Source organism: Manis javanica, chromosome 7, assembly GCF_040802235.1.
Source record: "Manis javanica isolate MJ-LG chromosome 7, MJ_LKY, whole genome shotgun sequence".
Lineage (NCBI taxonomy): Eukaryota > Metazoa > Chordata > Mammalia > Pholidota > Manidae > Manis > Manis javanica.
Window position 1 is genome coordinate 40,323,977 of NC_133162.1, and position 17,930 is coordinate 40,341,906.

At 43.6% G+C, this 17,930-nt stretch overlaps 1 protein-coding gene across 1 annotated transcript in view; it reads right to left on the reverse strand.

The window, feature by feature from the left end:
* The window catches only part of LRMDA (leucine rich melanocyte differentiation associated), a 1,121,568-nt gene that overhangs the window by 646,599 nt on the left and 457,039 nt on the right, over positions 1 to 17,930 (reverse strand). Inside the window, exons 3-4 of the mRNA XM_073240793.1 lie at positions 14,982 to 15,055; positions 6,895 to 7,069 (exon numbers count right to left, since the gene is read on the reverse strand). Of these exons, the coding sequence (XP_073096894.1) occupies positions 6,895 to 7,069; positions 14,982 to 14,988 (182 nt within the window). The 5' untranslated portion in view covers positions 14,989 to 15,055. The remainder of the gene's footprint in view (positions 1 to 6,894; positions 7,070 to 14,981; positions 15,056 to 17,930) is intronic.

The following is a 17,930-nucleotide window of genomic DNA, read 5'->3' on the forward strand; positions in this document are numbered from 1 at the left end:
TCCTTGGAGGGTTAGGTGTCAAAGGAGTCAGAGGAGCCAGAGAGAAAGGAGAGCAGAAAGCCCCCTTCTTATTCACAGCATTGCATATTAAATGAGGATTTGTCCAAGTTAATTCTACACAGTAATTAAAAATGCATAGCACATGTGTAAGACATGAGATGATAATACAGACTGCAGAAGCATGACAATGTGTTTTAAACCTCCCAACCACATAAATGTGACATGGAGAAAGTAGAATGAATGAGAAGCCCAGGAACAGCCAGTAAAATTTGGAATTTATAATAAAAACAATATTCCCATTGAGTAGGAAGAGAAGATGAGTCCTGCTTCTCAAGAAATGGAAGAAGGGCCTACTTGCTGGGGGCAGGCTGTTGTCCACGTGGCATGATTGTCCTTAGTCCCTTACCTTCACATGTGATTTGCCATCTGTGCAGCCGCCCGTGGCAGGGAATGGGGGAACAGCTCCCAGGGCTAGCAGGTCGCAGGATACTCTATATTCCAGCTGGCTGGCTCTCAAGGAAAGACCCTTGATCTCAAATTCCAAACCATAATAGGCAATCCAAGGCCAGTCAGGTCACAGCTCTGACCAAGAGGTTGTGACACAAGAAAGGGACCAGGATGGCACCGTGCCAACAAGACATTGGCATCTTTCCTAAGCCCTGTGAGGTGAGAGAACTCCTGGGAGAGCACACCATGGTGCCAACACCAATAGCTAAGAGGCCTCAAGAAAGCCAAGTGGCGATAAAAGCTTTACAGCCACCCCTCCTCACGCCGAGTGTTCTCTTTCTAAATTAAAAGTCGTTTTCCATTTTTAACAGCCCCAACAATAACACTTTATAGAGCACTCTCTTTTCACAGAGCACTTTACAGTCATTAGTTATTTAATCCTCAGAGGTGTCTCAGGAGGCCAATGGGCAACGGACTCATTCACTCCCCGTTCCTTGTTCAGAAGAACAGGAACTGGCCCAGGGTGCGTACAGGGCTGAAGAGCTTGATCCAAACCATAGAGCAGCTTGTTTGCATTCACTGAGCTTACTGATATTTGCCAAACAATTATCTTTTTAAGCATCATCAAATCACTTTCATTAATTGAGCTACTTTTTGCCTTTGTTCGCCCTTAGCAGACACCAATGCAAGTTGTTCAGAGTAATGAAGGTTTTATTACAACCTTCAAGTTAACAGTTCTTCCAAAATGTGTTTGTTGCCTGGACAGGCAGGCAGACATCATCAGTCCATTCAGATACAACAAACCCACTCTGTGAAATATTTACACAACAATAAATCGGTGTTTCACTGAGGCATTTCTATATATCAGCTCCAACTCCAGACAATTTCAAAAGTACCCTCCAACCTATATATATATATATATATATATATACACACACACACTGTATGTTTTGCTGGCTCTTGTAACTTTTCATTTAATTAATATTTATGGAGTACCTACTATGTACAAGACAGTGCTGAGCACTATAAGGGACAATATGTTACCTTCACCTGGGCAAGGAGCAGAGATGACCTAACACACAAGCTATGGTAGGAAACAGAAAAGTGCCAAGTACCAAAGTGGAGTGAAGATGCAATACTGCACAGGAACTCTGAGTTTAATGACTCTTTTTTAGTTGGTGGAACCAGAATGGCTTCACAGAAGAGATGGTCTTTGAGCTAGGGCTTGGAAAACGAATAGAAACTGGGGTAGGAGGCACTTCAGGTCTCCCAGAACAGTGTGAGCACAGGAGTAGAGGTAAGACTGGGAGGAGGGGGAAGGAGAACACAGGTGCTGCTTGAGGTTCATGGGTTGGTATAAACATGTCATAGTGTCATATCAGAGACCAAACGATAGGAGGTGCCCCAGGGGTGGCCCTTCCCTCAGCAGAGACCACTGACCTGGGAGGCATGGACACAGCTGATGCAGAATAGGGGGCAGGAGCCCCAGGACCAACCAGTCTCTTAGTCCAACCCAGCCCAGATCAAAATCTGGCCTGCAGAAAAATCTCTGAGAGAATCTACTGCAAATTCACAGCAGAAAGTAATGGAATAGAGGGCAGGTACCAAGGGATGCTGAAAACGAGTGCTTGCTCCCTGCAAAGAAACAAAGTCAAGTGTGATCTCCCCAGATTTTATCAATCCTCTCTTGCCCTGGCCCCAGAGTCTTTCCAAAGAGAACTCACAGAAGATTCCAAAGAAGGAAGCCCTATATTCCAATAAGATGAGCACAGATCTTCAGAAGGCCTTCATATTAAAAATAAAGAACAGGAAGCCAGCCCTAAAAAAAAAAAATCACAAAGCCTAAGATGCCTCTTCTTCCCTGGAGTTCATCTCTCCAAGGATCTTTAGGACATAAATTAAATAAATAGGGGAAAAACTAAGAGCAACTAAGTCCACTGCATGCAGGGCGTAGGTCCCCAAACTTGGAGCAGCTCAGTGAAACCAGAGAGGAAAGCTGCATCATTCCAATACCACACTCAGCTGTACTCACTCTGGCCCCTTTGTGCGTAAGGCAGCAGCTGGCCATATACTTGTATCTGGAGTCCACACCTGACCAGGGCCCCTAATAACTGGAAGAAATCACTTTCACAAAATATGTTTTTAGGACTACAAGGATAATTGAGACAGAACGCTAAGCTGGCGTGATTTGGGGGATCCATCTAAAAAGCCTAATCATGGCTAATTCACCGTTGGCAGCCACCCTGGGATTTCATGCAGAGCGCTGGTTTCGCTAAGGTAATTGGTGCTATTGAAACAAGGCAGTGCTCTGCAGTTCACTGCTCCCCTCCTCGCCTCTGGGCACGGCGAGGATCAATATTTGTTAGGATTGCTTCTTGTTCCAACAATGTAAGATTTACAATACTAGCTGGGATTCTCACTTTGTCTTCACACAACTCATCAGTGGAACCCAATTACTAACCTCAGACAAACAACATTAACATGAGCCTCTATGCTGCTTTATTGCCCTTCATCCAAGTCTCATTTCAGGGTCTTCAGGCAGTGCCACTATAACAGATACTACACTTTAAAGTGTGCTCCAAGGAATAAATTCTCAGTCTTTCATTACTCGTACCTTGATTTACTTCATATCATCTTGCCGCTATAGACAAAGATAACACACTGTAAATTACAGCCATCCTGTCTCGTAGTTTCAGAGGTAGGGGGAAGGCAGGGAGTCAGGCTTTCTTTGGCTTCACAATTAGCGGTGGACCAGGCGCTATGGCTCCTGCACTGCCCACAATTAGCTGGTATTTATTAGAACCATTTGCAATGCGTGGCTTAGACACAGTTCCCTTCCCCCACCCCCAATCCTCCCTTCTGCCAGAGAGCCCATTAAATTAGAAAAACTTCAAAGCTAAATGAAAATATGGTTTCCACCACTCTTTATTGCATCCTCTCACTGGCTCTCAGTTCACGTACATGGGTTCAGGGGATAACTCAGCAAGTTTATTTTATGGAGAAGCCCTTCCAGTAATCAAGTGCTTGTTAGTAAACAACTCAAAATCTCCCAAATCAGGTTTAATTCTCAGCAGTTCCCTCTTTTCTCCACCCCAAATCCTGGTCTAAATAACAGCTGTCCAGCTTTGCCTTGAATTTCAACAGGGGAGCCCAGGTAAGGAGGGACCTAAGAAAATAGTCACTGGAAAAGTCCTTCAAGTTAGCTGTAGCAGTACCCCCTTATTTGTCCTACAATTTCCTCCATCCTCCATCCTATTCCAGTAGCTGATAACTAAGAACATTAGTTTTATGCGACTTGTCAAGCTCAAATGAAAAGAGAGCTAACTTTAATGACACTGCAATTAATCGCCCCAATAGACAGACAGCTAAAAGACAAGATATTGACTTCATTAAGGATAATGTATTATGTCATTAAGTTGGTAGGGTCACCTTGTGTATCATACATGCCTGCTAATATATTGGCATTTTCCTCAAATAAGATAAATTCAGATATGAGTGATAAAGCTGATTAGAAAATGTTTAATCTAAAGAGGCTACTTTCCTCATACACCCGCTCTGCAGCCTCAGGTAGAAGTGAAGTCATAAGAAACCATTATAGACTCAGGATTATCTCAAAAAACAGACTCAAGTCATTTATAATCCAGCCCTTCCCTCCTTCATTTCTATGGTTACAACAGTGTGTCTTAAATGATGGAAGCTGGAGAATTTTTAGCAACTTGATGGTTCACACACTTGAGTTGGTGGGTCATTGTTTTTAAACATGGCACCTGTTTTATTTTGAACCTTCTCATACCCAGACAATTCAAATGAAAACAACCACATGCTATTGGTGACATGGAGCTCAGGGTTCACCCTGTCAGGGTAGGCCTCTAAAGCTACTGGTTAGGAAGAGGAACTGGGATACAACGCAACTCCAAAACAGATTGTTCTTTTTAATGAGATGACTTCTCAAGGCTTACCTAAAAGGAGTGGGTTGGCTTAAATAAAAGCATTTTTTATTCAGAGTGAAGAATTCACAAATTAAGATACATTTGCTGAAGCCTTTCCTGGCATTTCATTTCACATAAATAAAATAAGATTTTTCAAATATCATTTATCTGTCCTCAGCTATCAGCAAAAAATGTAATCATAGTTCAAATGTTGTCTGAAGATGAGGGATTCCCATGGATAACATTGTGTCATTCCTGAGATTGGTAATGGGTTCCATAATACACTTATTTTGGGGGTGCTGGGACTTCTTGTCCCCACTTAAGCATCACAGTTTGTAACCCAGTAAATGGAATGATGATTTTATGACATTTCATTTGACCTAAGATAATTATTTGCAATTGGGTGGTCAGTCTATAAACAATATTTGAATGAGAACAAACCAAAATAAAGATTAGACTACAGTGTTAACTGCTGCATAAAATACTGAAATGTGTGGCTAGATGAAAAAAGATGCATAGGTGTGGATATACATTTTAGATATATGTTTGTATATACAAATAGATGCACAGATAGACTCATACCCACAGATCATGTCTAGATATAGTATTGAATCCTCAGATCATACCAGGGATCTCAGCTACTTTCCTCCCCACATCAGAATTTCCCCATTTTAAACATGAGCATATGGAGCACTGGAGAAGTGAGGCAACTTGTCCATATTCACACAGGGCATTAGCAGTTAACAATAATCCTGGGCTGATGATTCCCAGGCCAGTCTTTCCTCCACACCCCTTCATTCCCTACCCATGTATATTTTTAAATCCACTTTTCACATCCATGGGTAGAACTTTCTGGACTGTGTCTCTCTTACTGCGTGAATATAGAAATACAGGACTCAACACACTGGGTGCCTTCAAAACAAAGAACATTTTAAGAAAACTGGAGATCTTGGTCACCAGTGCTGACCAGGCAGATAACCTAAAACTCACTATCTGCTCATTTATTCAGTCTTTTAAACAATAACAAAAAAGTAAAAATACGAAAGGCGACGCACGATCGACCAGTGGCCAGAGCAAAACATGCGATGTGATGCCTGCATCAACCATCACAAGCCCACACAGCCCACATTTTTCCTTCCTGCCACTGCTGCTGACAGTAAAATCACTTGCTTGATTTTCCAGACCTCCGAAAGGAGGGCAGGACTGACAGCAGGGGAAGCATCTCAGTTGCTTGTGGACAGACACCTTCCCAGTGGTGAAGGAGGACTTCCCACCACTCCCTCTCCAAACTCACCGCTAATTACCAGCACCTGCAGCCCTTCATGCCAAGCCATCCCTTTTAACCTGAACCCTCATCTTTTCTATTCTTTCCATTAAGATTGTCAAAACCAGAAGTTTGGGAACCTTTCTCTGTGACCTTGGCATTTCTTTGCAGGCTTAACGTATTGGCATTTTTTTCTCTGACTGCATCTCTTCTCATTTGTCATGATTATTGCTGAATTTTTCAACTGTCATTCCCAAACGTAAATCAATGGTTGTCTACTTCCCCTTTGTCATATCTGCACAGCAAACAGCCTTTCCCTTCTAAATGAAGCTTCCTCCCTTTCCATCCATTAAAAGGGGCCTGTCTGCAGGAGAAGTCAATCCTTTGTTAGGTCATTGCATTTATCACGCTTCCAATCAGTGCCTGACACACTTATTCAGCCAGGTCTTCAACCACACAATCATTGTTCATCTGAGGGTTGTGCTGTAATTTATTTATGCATGGTGTTTGCCCTATCCATCTTGGGCATTTTCAAATTTTTCACCCCTGCCCTTCTCTTCCTCAGAACCCTCAATGCTTACAGGGAATTTGGGGGTGGGACGGGATGGGCAGTGATGGGGGCAGGGAGAGGGGTAGAAAGGAAAAGAACGAGGAGCTTTGTTTCTGTGGGAGTGGCTATAAGCAAGCTCCCTTCTTTGTGAGAAACTGAGAGCAAACCAAGAGAGACATTGAATGAGGGCCTGGAGCCCTAATCACAGAGCACCATTTAAGCCAGGGGACCCTCTAAGCCAGAAAAAGTGCTCAAGAGGGACAATTCCCATGATATACGAAATGAAAGTGAAGTCCCATCAAGTGTAATAAAAGCCTTTTAATAAGCTCCATTTGTCATACAGACTCTTTTAGAGGAAACTTGTTCTTAAGGGGAAAAGAAGCTGTCCCTTTTCAAAGAATTCACACCTCCTCCAGGTAGCTGGCTTGGCTTGAAACAAGCCAGTCTGTGTTACCAGGAGATTCCCAGGTGAACGTGGCACTGACCCCAACACTATTAGTGGGTACAGATGCAGGCCCCCAGGGCACCTGGACCTTGTACATGGAGCAGGTCTCCCCATCAGCCACAGACTGACCCTCTACCACCTCTTCGGGGTTCTGTCACCCAGGTCTCTGGCACTGGAACACACTGTCTTCGGTTGAAAGGCAAATTTTTTAACAGAAGAAATCCAGACTTTGCCTTCCCTAAAAATGCTTTCAACTCACAGTTCAGAGAAGGGATGCCTCCAGAGGTGGTCAGGGCCCTCCTGGCTATCCAGAGTCCTCCTGGCCTCTCTTCTCTCCCATCGAGGTGCCCAAGGCAAAGTCATGGAGTGATGGTAATTCTGGGGCATCCATAATGTCTGCCTCCCTCCTTTGACCAGCAAAGAGTCCTGGAAAACTAACAGGTTCATATAAAGGAAATAGCCTGGGGGAAATGGTACTCTAAGAATTTAATGAACATGATTACACATAATGCCACAATTAATGATAAGGTCACTCATCCCTATTTCCTTTTCAGCAGATGATGTCCCCTCCGTCCCCAAAACCCACACATGCACATTTCACAGACACAGAAAGTAAGGCCACGATTGTTAAATAGCTTGCCTAAGCCAGAGTTAACCGGGAGGACTGGGGTTAACTGGTCCTCCAATCACTACTTTTACTGGGAACTCAAAGAAGGTTCCTGACATAGATGTGGTTGATATTGTTCTTAAAGGCTGCTATTCACAGCTCGGCAGTGTATTATCTGCACAGCTGGACATGGCCACCCTTTGTAAATTTGAGGTGGTAAGAAAGGGATAAGCAGGTATTCAACTACACTTATGTAAAAGTTTCTTTAGACCAAGTCCATACAGCAGGGTACAACAGGAACCTAAAAATATATCCTCAGCAAGAATAAAAGAGCATCAAGAAATACTGTATCCCTAGATTCTCCTTGTCTTTGCCAACTCCTTCGTCTTCATCTCACCAATCTTCTACACAACTTGTGAAGTTATTTCTATGCAGTGATAGAGGGGCATGGAGCACTAGAAACACCATTCTAGCAGATGTACGACCAGAGAAGAATTACTAGCTATGTGATGGTCCTGGCACATCTCACTGGCACCTGTATTGCACTCTGGACTTATTGTGACCTCAACTACTCTGTCAGGAAACCACCTTGGGCTGGATCCACTGCTGTTAACAAAAACTGTCTTGTTTCACTTTCCTGAAAACTTTACGATGCAGCGATCATGGTATCTGAAATATGTTTTTGCTCTCCAAGCCCTTATCTGAGTATGGGTGTAGATATGCAAAGCAGGTATTGAGCTGTTTCTCCATTGGTCATGCATCAGAATCAGTTTCCATGGTTGAACATAAAGTGACAGGTTAAGGAGTGAAGAGTCTGGTGCATCTTCATTGGCTGAGTCTCCAGCATCCTCCGGAGACATCCCAGTAGTCCAACTATCCATTTAGCTGATCATTTGCTTGAAGGTGATGAGGCAGGATGGTGACAGCTCAGATAAGGTTTCTGGCCATAACTTCCTTAAATTCAGACCCACTGTGAGAAATGATAGTGTCTGGAAAGCCATGTGTTGAAAGTACCTGTGATTATTTCCAAAAGGGCTAGAACCAGAGTTTCTGTGAGCATGTGGGCATCTTGAGTCATTTTGAAAAGGAATTTCTACCTCAGTAATCCTGCAGAATTAGTACTGATTCTTGATGAAGGCTTTGGTCAAGTAACTTTATAGTTTATGAAACACCTTCACATACACTATTTTCAGTGGATTAAGCTAAAGAGTTTGACGTTATCCTTAGCAATCCGTTCCAGTCTCCTAACTGTAACTTCTAGTCAATTACTTAATACATAAAATTCACAAAAGTATTGCATGGCCAAGATAGCATTCACAAAATATTGCAAGCAATGGCCAAGATAGTAACTATACTTTGTAATAAACACTATAATTTTACTTTATTCAGGTTTTTTTTTATGGGCAGATAATTTACGTAGGCTGGTTGCTTAGTTCAGCTCCTATTGAGCTGTTCCGTGATCATCCCTTTTATTACAACCAACTGGAAAGAGAGCCCAAGACTTGTAATTTGTGTTTGTGTAGCTTGATCTTCCAACTTATCTAGATCAGAAAGTCTCAAATCAAAATCATGTGGCAAAGAGCACCTGTATGTCATCTTTCAGGCTTATTCTTAAGTATAGTCATAGGAAAAGAACAAAAGATATTATATATGTCCTAACAAAATCAAGCTTGGAAATGAGAACTCAAAGAAACCTGTATTTGGACAAATGATATTGGTTGGCTGTGATAGTTCAGAATTTCCCCCTCTCACAGTAACAGCAGATTTGGTTTCAGGAACCTGTTTTGTCGCTGAACTACGCAGTCCTGTGTGACTAAGGTGTCAGGGATTTTGTGGCCAAACTCAGTTTCAGTGTGGTGAGGCAGAGAAGCCATGAGATAAAACACAATGGTTTTGGTTGATCCTGATGTGTGAATGCAGACTGCTAAACCAGTAAACACCAGGCACCCTGGATGTGGCTAAACAGCTAGCAAAGCCAGCTTCACGGACAGGATTTCTCCAGTAGAGGATCAGATGGCTCAGAAATGCTAGAGAGAGGACATTAAGAGTCCCAGAGAGCCTTGAAGTTCTCCCTGTTAGAGACTGTTCTGGGGGCCTAAACATTCTCTGGTGAATTTCCTTGAGAAGAAGCTCAGAAGAATAATGCAGGTCCTCATTCCACATGTTTCCCTTCCTTTCAGATCCTTGCCTTGTAAGAACAATATTGACTCTCAAAAGTATTTTGTGACCTTCATTGGGTGACCAGGATATCTGTCGTCATCATCATTTTACATGATACCCCACTCAATATCCTAGAAATCTGGGTCTCCATGAAGCTAAAGACATTTCTAGAGCAACTGAAATTCTGCACCGAAGGCCCTAATACAAAATGCCACTTAAAGAGTGATGTTTATTTCGAAGCTATTTCTAAGTTTACTTATAAGTTTGGGCAAGGTCAAATTTGGCTGTTATCTTCCTGATGTTTTCCTTCCTCAAGAATATCTGCAAGATGACTGCCTATGACAATGGAAGTGGGTGCTACTGTCCCTATTTACAATATCTGTGACAGCTCCATAAAGTCCGATCTTCCTTCACACACACACACACTGCAGAGGCACTCAGGTTCTTAGGTTTGTTTTTAACTTGGGGTAAAGGACAACTTTGGCTTTCAAGCAAACTGATGCAATAACAGAACTAGATGGCATAGAATGGCGCAATCTTCCCTTTGTCTGTTCCCTAGGACATGCCAAGGAAATTTAGATAGCAAAATTCTGCAACTTGGTCTAACAGTGCCAAAACTTTGGAGTCTGATTATTTGTCCTTGGGAGGTGTTCTAACTCTGGAAGTGGCAAATATCCCAGCTAGGAGAATTGAAACAGTCTACCCCTAAGGAAGATGATGGAGGAGTTTTTATTTGGCTTATGAGTTGCAGTAAATAACCTCAAATCTCAAATTGGAGATTCTATTTTTCTTTTGTCCAAGATTGCTTCCCTTCTATGAAATCACAATTTACATTCACAATATAGATTCCAGCAACAGCAACTATAAGTGAACACTGCATCCTGAAAGTGTATACAGCAGGTGTGAAGGATGAAGGCTAGGAGTCCGGATGCAGGCTGTCTCAGCAACTTTGGCAAATGCCTTACTAAGAATATACCCTAGATGGCCTCGACCACTTGTCAATAAAGCACAACCTAAACTACCTTCAGTCTAACCTTCAGTCAAGACCACTGAAACCAACAGTAACATCATCATCACCATCATTTAACGTCCGCTTATTATCAACCTTTCCTAAGTTATAAATCCATATACCCGATTTGGTCCGTATTTCCTGATTTCTCCAAATGGTGGCATCAGTCTCTACTTCCACAAGCAGTCTACAAGGGTTCCAGTTTCCCCTCATCTCCAAATAAGGCACCAAGAAATTACAGAAAGTGTTACTTCTATAAAAGCCTAAGCTCCACACTGCAAAAAGCCTGCTTTAATCCATTCTCATTTTACTTGTAAAATTTAAATTTCTAAACAATGATTGATGGTTCTGGGGAGAGGTGTTTATAAAAGATCTTAGTCTTAAACAAAGCAGGTGAGAGAACTATTATTACATATGTTTAGGCTTCATGAACCATCAGAAGCAGAGCATAAATCCACTGGGGCTCTCACGATACTTTCTTAAGAATAAAAGCCTCCCAGGATATGATTCCAAGGACGGAGGGGGACTGACAAAGTCTTCAATGCACTTCCTAGTGTGAATAAGAGAGAATCAGATTTGCTAAGGGAGATTGTATTGTTATTTTCTAGTACCTAAGAACAGTCCTGCCTAGTACTCACTGCCGGTCAACCGTGTATTTGGACAGGCTCCCAGCTCTGTCACGACCGAAGTTTGGGCAGGGAGACCTCAAGAAGTAAGGCCTGAAAAAATCAGTGACGATGATATGTTACTATTTCTCTGCAAAAAATAAAAAGTGGCTGGGATAAACCCTGATCACATGAAGTCATTGTAAACCTCACCTACAGTATCTCCAAAGTAATGAAAAAGGAACTCAAACAAAACCAGAACCTGCAGGACCAGCCTACAGTTGCCTGCAGCGCTTCAGACACACTCCCCCTCAGCAGCTGCAGGGCCGGGCAGAGCAGAAAGCCTTCAGTGCTGGGCTTGATTTCCCTGCCCTTTTAAGATCTCAACAGGAAAGAACACACCATCCTCATGGCTTCGATTAGTGGAAGGCTCCTCCACTGGTTACCTGCGATCTGGTGGGAAGGCCCCTTTAAGAAGGTCAGGGCAGGAAAAGGCTTCCACTGCCCTGCTGAAGGCCAATCCCAGCCACGTGATAAACCAAGACCTGCTATGATCCCTCTACTCAGCAAATCATTACCTGTGTGCCCCTGGGGGAACTGCTGACTTCTCTAAGACTCAGTTTCCTCACTTCAAAATGGAAGATGAAGGCTAACCCACCACGGTGTTGGCAGCCACAAATGAGACAAGAGGTGGCCAAGCACAGTACCTACCAAATGCATAGGCCTCACAGGTATGGTCATGCATACATATTCTCTGTATAAACATGCAAATGCAGATTTCTACTTGGGTTCTACCAACTCATGCACAAACTTCTACGCATTCATTCTCATAGATACATCATGCATCAAAATGCTCAGATATGCACTTGCACCCATACACACATACACGCACACCCAAGTCTACACCCATCCACATTTGTGAAAGGCTTTATCACTATTTTCCTTCCCTGATCATACTCACCTTATGCTGTGTTCTAGGGCACAGCCCTGCTCCCTAGGCACCCAGGTCTTTATCACATATGTTGGTAGAGCTGAAAAAGGGCCAACTCCTACTTTTCTAAAGCAAACTCTCACTCGGGCATCAGAGAACTTTCAAAAGTGAGAAGGCTTCTTTCAAGGCTTCTTAGAAGTAATGCAGTCTGGTGGTTCTGAAAGCTCTTTCATAGTGGTGCAATCCTTTCTTCAAAGAAAATCCCATGCAGCGACTGCAATATGTAAAACAGATACGGGCATCGCTGTACCTGTAGAAAGGAGTGGGCACTGAGAGCCCTGTTTACTGGCCCCTCCCCAGGTGACCCTGAGGTCCTGCCACAGAGCCACAGGGTTACAGAAAACACCTTTCATTTAGCATACGGAGTGAATCACGCCGTGCCACACGAGTGGTTTGTGTCAGGGCAGGACCTAAACCTAGATCTACTGGCTCAAAAGCCACCACTCTTTCCCCTGAGTTGCCAAAATATAGCCATCTAAATATCAGCACTTATATTAAGCATTAAATCCATTTTACTAAACAGTAACTACCCTCACTGTATATGATGCACCAAGCTCTAGATGTCAACTAATTTGACTTACTCTCCCTTTCATTGCCCTTATATCTTGCTTAATAAGACATTTTATTCAGATACTGCTGAGGTAATAAAGGAAGAAGCGTGGTTGCCAAATGTACTGCCATTTTTATTTTTAGCTTCACTGGAGTAAGGGGTTATTTTCTTGTGAAAAGGATGAAATGCAATGCCGGCCTTTTAAATTGTATCGCACAATCTTGCTTTTGCCTGAGCAATAGATTTCCAGATAACTGCAGCAATCTTCTCCAAGTGTAAAAAAACAAAACCAAAAAGAAATAATAGTCACTGTCACCCTTCCCAGACCCTGCCCAGCCTCAACTGTAAAGCATTAGCAAGAAGGGCTGTTTGCACCCCAACCGTGAATCTGCTGACACCTGCCCCCTACTACAGCTAGGAGGCTGCACTTCAGGCTTGGCAGCCAGCAGTGCAAAGCTCTGGCACTCTGTACCATAATTTAAAAAAAGATGACAGTGATAAGGATGATACTAAACATTCGTTGAGTGGTTATCAAGTACAGGTGTTGTGCCAGATGTTTTGGAGACATAAGCTAATTTAATTTTCACAACAACCCTATGAGGTAGGTACTATTACGATCACCACTGCACAGATGAGGACACTGAAGCACGGGAAGTTTAAGCAACTCATCCAAGGTCATCAATCAGTGTGTGTCAGAGCCAGGACTAGAACCCAGGCCCACTGGACTCTGGAGCCTTCACTTAGAACAAGTTCACCAGACCTGTCCTGTAAAGACTAAAGGCCTTGGTGTCAGCAGACCTGAATCCAGATCTACTCCACCATTTACTAGCTGTGTGTTCTTACGCAAGTAGCTTAACCTTTCTGAGCTTCACTTTCTTCTTCATCCGCAGAATGGAAACAGCACCCCCAACTTGCATTCTCATTATGTGGAATGTGCCTTGCTCCCTTGACTCAAGTCAGGAAGTCCTTGTCTTAATACTTAAATTCTGGGCTCAGGGCTACCCCAATTAGTGAAAGGAAATGAGTTCTGGTCACAAGAGTAAATGTGCCACAAAAATTGCAGAGAATAAACTTGATAAAAGTAAGGTAGAAGAGGGAAGGGAAGAGAAGGAGGTGGTGGTGGGTTTGGAGGGGTGTGATAGAGGGTCTCTGTAGCTATGAGTATTTCTAATAAGCACACTGGAACTGGCAGCTGAAGGAGAAGACAGGCATATCTAAACAGGCTGAAGAGTTTTAAAGTGGGTTACATGATGGACACATTTTACACTTGGGATCTGTGTAGTCTCAGGAGGCAGAACAAGGACCAATGAATGGAAGCTCCAGGGGATATATTTGGCTCATCCTGAGAACAAATCTCCTACTTGTCTTGGGTAAGTTGGCTTGCACAACCCCTGGATATACTGAGGTCCCTATCACTGGAGACCCCTGCGAGAGGACACTGAAAATGCTGGTTAAGCTCCATCCATTCTAACCTTGAAATTCTTTGATTCAAGGGTCAGAGTCCCAATTATGCCCCCAAAGATCCACGTTGAGACTAGCAGGGTTCCTCCTAGCTTTTCTGCAGCCAGAGTGCAGTGGAGCACTGGAGGCGGTTTCTTAAAGACACCCCATGCCGACGAGAGCCCACAAGACGCAGAAAGACAGTGACAGGTGTGAGTCTTACTATGTAGAACTCTGGAGGGGTCCCTTCTTGGTATCAAATAGGATAGGGAAGGGCCAGAGAAGCCCAGGAGAAAAACAACAAAATGTGTTGAGGCAGGAAAACAGCCCTGCTGAACAGAAAGCTGCTCTGCTAGTTGACAGAGGACTTACAGGCCCAGGAAAGCAGGAATGGCAAGCGACAGGCGCTGAAGTGTGGTGGCAGACCATGGCCACCAGTGAGATGTGCTCTGGCAGAACTGAAGGACTGGGTATAATCCCAAACGGTCCCTGATGCCCATAAATACCCAGGGGAAGACTCCACTAATTACTCCATTCAATGAACAATTTCATACTATACTGTGTGAGTTCAAGATAAGAAGGTCCAGCTCCCGGCTCACATCTCCAGCCAGGCTCCCAGGAAGACCAGGAGTAGAGGACTCCACCTTCTGGAAACTGGTTCACCACAATCCAGAACTGAATGCCATGTGTCCATACATACTTGTCTTCAGAGCACGAGACTGAAAATTTCAAGTGAGTGTGTTTTATTCCAGCTTGGAAGTTGGTTTGCCTTTGTGATCATAACAGCTTGTCCTCCCATCCCCCAGTCTTTATCCTCCTGCCCCCATTTTAACACTGTTAACAGCACAAGGAAGAGGCCTCTGGGGCCTTGCTCCTTCCTAGACAGCTCAGCCTGCTTTGCTTGTGATTGATACCGAATTCTAATAAAATCCTTCCTGAATTCATTAGACACACAACAGTAGCAGAGGTAAAACAGGAACCCACCTGGCATCTAAGTGTGTTCCCAAAGACTTGCGTGTCCCGGCCCGCGGGACGAACGTGGAGTGTGCCGGAGACGCCTGCAGAAATGAGACAAGCAAGAGACACAAAGAATGACCAGCAAGACAGGATGTCTGATCAAGCTGGCACAGTTTATTGTTTACAGGCTCAATTTATACAAGTAGCAAGTAAGGGGTGGGTCAGGAGATAATTGGACCTCAGGTGGCGCTGGCGGGGAGGTGTAGAAGGGTGATTGGGTCTTGGTTGGCGCCGACGGGGACGGAGGACCCGGAAGAGAAGTGGGGAGTTCGCCGTTTTGGGGGCAGGGGAGGTGTTTTCACACATCCTCAAGGTCTCCCTATTTTCAGAGTGAGGAGTCTTGGCCCATCTTCAAGGACAAGATATGTTTTTGTGAGCAGATAACTTCCAAGGACTGCACCGGTTGCTCTCAAGCTTGTGCTTTCCCATGCTGCGTTCAGATGTGGGGGAAGGGACATAGCCCCGGCTCCCAACACTTGCGCATACAGAGCACCCTGAAAAAACACAGGCTCTGGTGCCAGACTGCCTAACTGAATCTTAAATCCACCATTTCCTAGCTGTGTGACCTTGTGCAAGTTACTGAACCTCTCTGGGTCTCAGGTTCTTAATCTGCATAGTAGTGGTATTCATAGAACCTACCTCATATTGTTATGGGAGTTCGATGGGTTAATATATATATATAAGCATGTAGAATACTGTCTGGCGGAAAATAAGCACTTAAAAAAGTATCTGCTATTGCTCTGGCTGCTACCAATTCCACCACCTTCTTCCTCCTCAACTGGCACAGTCATTTCTTTGGAAAAAGTCCCTGTTCCACAAACTATATTAGCAAATCTAAAATTGTATTGGAGTTATATCAGTTCAAGAATTTGGATGGCTCTCAGAACACTTTTTTAAGGTCATATAGATGAGATATTTTTAATGCGATAAACTACCACATTCCAACCTTTCCTAGACTCTAACACTCTCAAGCAACCAGGGCAATTAAATCGTAAAGACGTGATGTGTGTTATGGAGGAAGTACTCCAAGGCCTGATATAAAAATGTTCATTACCAGCCAGGCCCCTGCAAGATGACCAAATTAACCTCACTGCCAGGAGTATATTAAGGAAGAACAATAAATTATTCAAAAACCTAATGCTGACACAGCAAAAAAATATTTATGGAAAAATCATCAGATTATTGCATTTTAATCACAATCTTGTTGTATGGCTAAAGTGTTAAGTCCTCAAAGCACTTTGGCTGAAGATAAGCTAGTCCCGGGGTGACTTGATATCAGTGTCTTCCCTGGGAGAATGGACAGCATAACCTGAAGGGAAGAAAAGGTCAGCAGATGAGACTGTATATCTGAAAAGCCAGAAATATGCCAAAGCATCCCTAGGTGTCCTTGTAAGAAAGCCACCCACTCAACAAGAGTGGCAGGTGGCCATTTGGACATTCACGTGCCTTCTCTTAAATCACCCTCTTCTTCAAAAGCAGAGTGGAAACCCCCAGCCCCTCAAATTTAATTCATTGGCCCTTGAGGAGAGGTTAAAAAACATTATAATAGGAAAGAAGACACTCAGAACCCCACAGAAGACGCCTACCCCTTCCCCTTCCCACTGCCTGCCCATGCTCTCCGGCGCTGCTCCCTGCCTCCCCCGCCCTTGTTTAATGTCTCTAACTTTATGCCATGTTCTCTTCCTCTTTCAGCACGGCTGAGCAAAGCTGACAGGCGGATTCCTTTGCTTTTCAGGGTATTAAAGCCACTTTCCCGCTCTGACAGCCTGTTCTACTCTGCCACCTTATAGCTCTGACTTCACACTCCTCTGGGCAGCCAGTCCTTCCTGACAGACCACTGTCACTTCCCATCATCCTCTCTGTATATCCCGTCTCTCCCCCTCAGCACGCATCCCGACTTTCCAACCAATGCAATTATTTTTTTTGACAAGCCATCCATCAGTTTTAACTTTAAAAGCACTTTCTGCTGATATCCATTGTTAAATCCTTTGCTTTTTTATGGGGCTTGCATGAGAGAATATGATATCAGACATTCAAACTACCAAACCATGTAAATTTACTTTGTTCTCAGCTATGTTTCCAATTTCACGTCCAATTTTTCGGTACATTATGCGTAGTTGTTGTGCTTAATATGATGTTGTCAAATCCCATTAAAGTTCACTGCATTGCACGGCTTTAAAAACAGGTTACAATTTGCATTCTATAAAGAAAGGAAGGAGTGCAGTCTGAAGTCAAGCTGAATCTTATTAAAATTATCTGTTCAATTGTTACATTTGTAGATGGAGTAATTTTGAGGCATTAGCTGAGACACATATGAAAATGTCAGCGTGCCAACTAACGACAATGAGAGCAAAAGGAATATCTCTGTGAAACTCAATAAAGCTCCTTTGCTGGTGACATAAATTTGATGATAATCCGAGGAAATGAATAAGGGACCATCCCGTTTGAATAGGAATTACCTTTTCTATTAAATCACTTTGGTGTGTTTCCACTTGGCCTACATCTTGGTCATAGGCCACAGTGAGTCTCTGGAGACTTATTCCAATACAAGGGGGGTAGGAAGAAGTGCAAAAAAGGAGAATTCGACGGAATAGAAGGTCATTCTGTCGAAGGGCATCCTTCACAGGAGCTAAAAGAACATCCTAAGAGAGCATTTTAAAATACTTTCTTCCTGCTTGGAACAAGCACAAAGAATACCATCAGCACATGGATAACTGCAAATCTCTGAGCACTGGGATTCATGGGGAAGGGCAAACATACACTGCAAAGTGGGGGTGCCTAGGGTGCGGCTGGGATGGATGGGGGATTCACGGGAAGGACGGGCGACTAGGATTTATGACACTGGAACCAACCACGCCAAATGGCGTCTAGGGGTTTCCCTCTCCCATGGAGTTCCCATCCCAGCTCTATTTATGA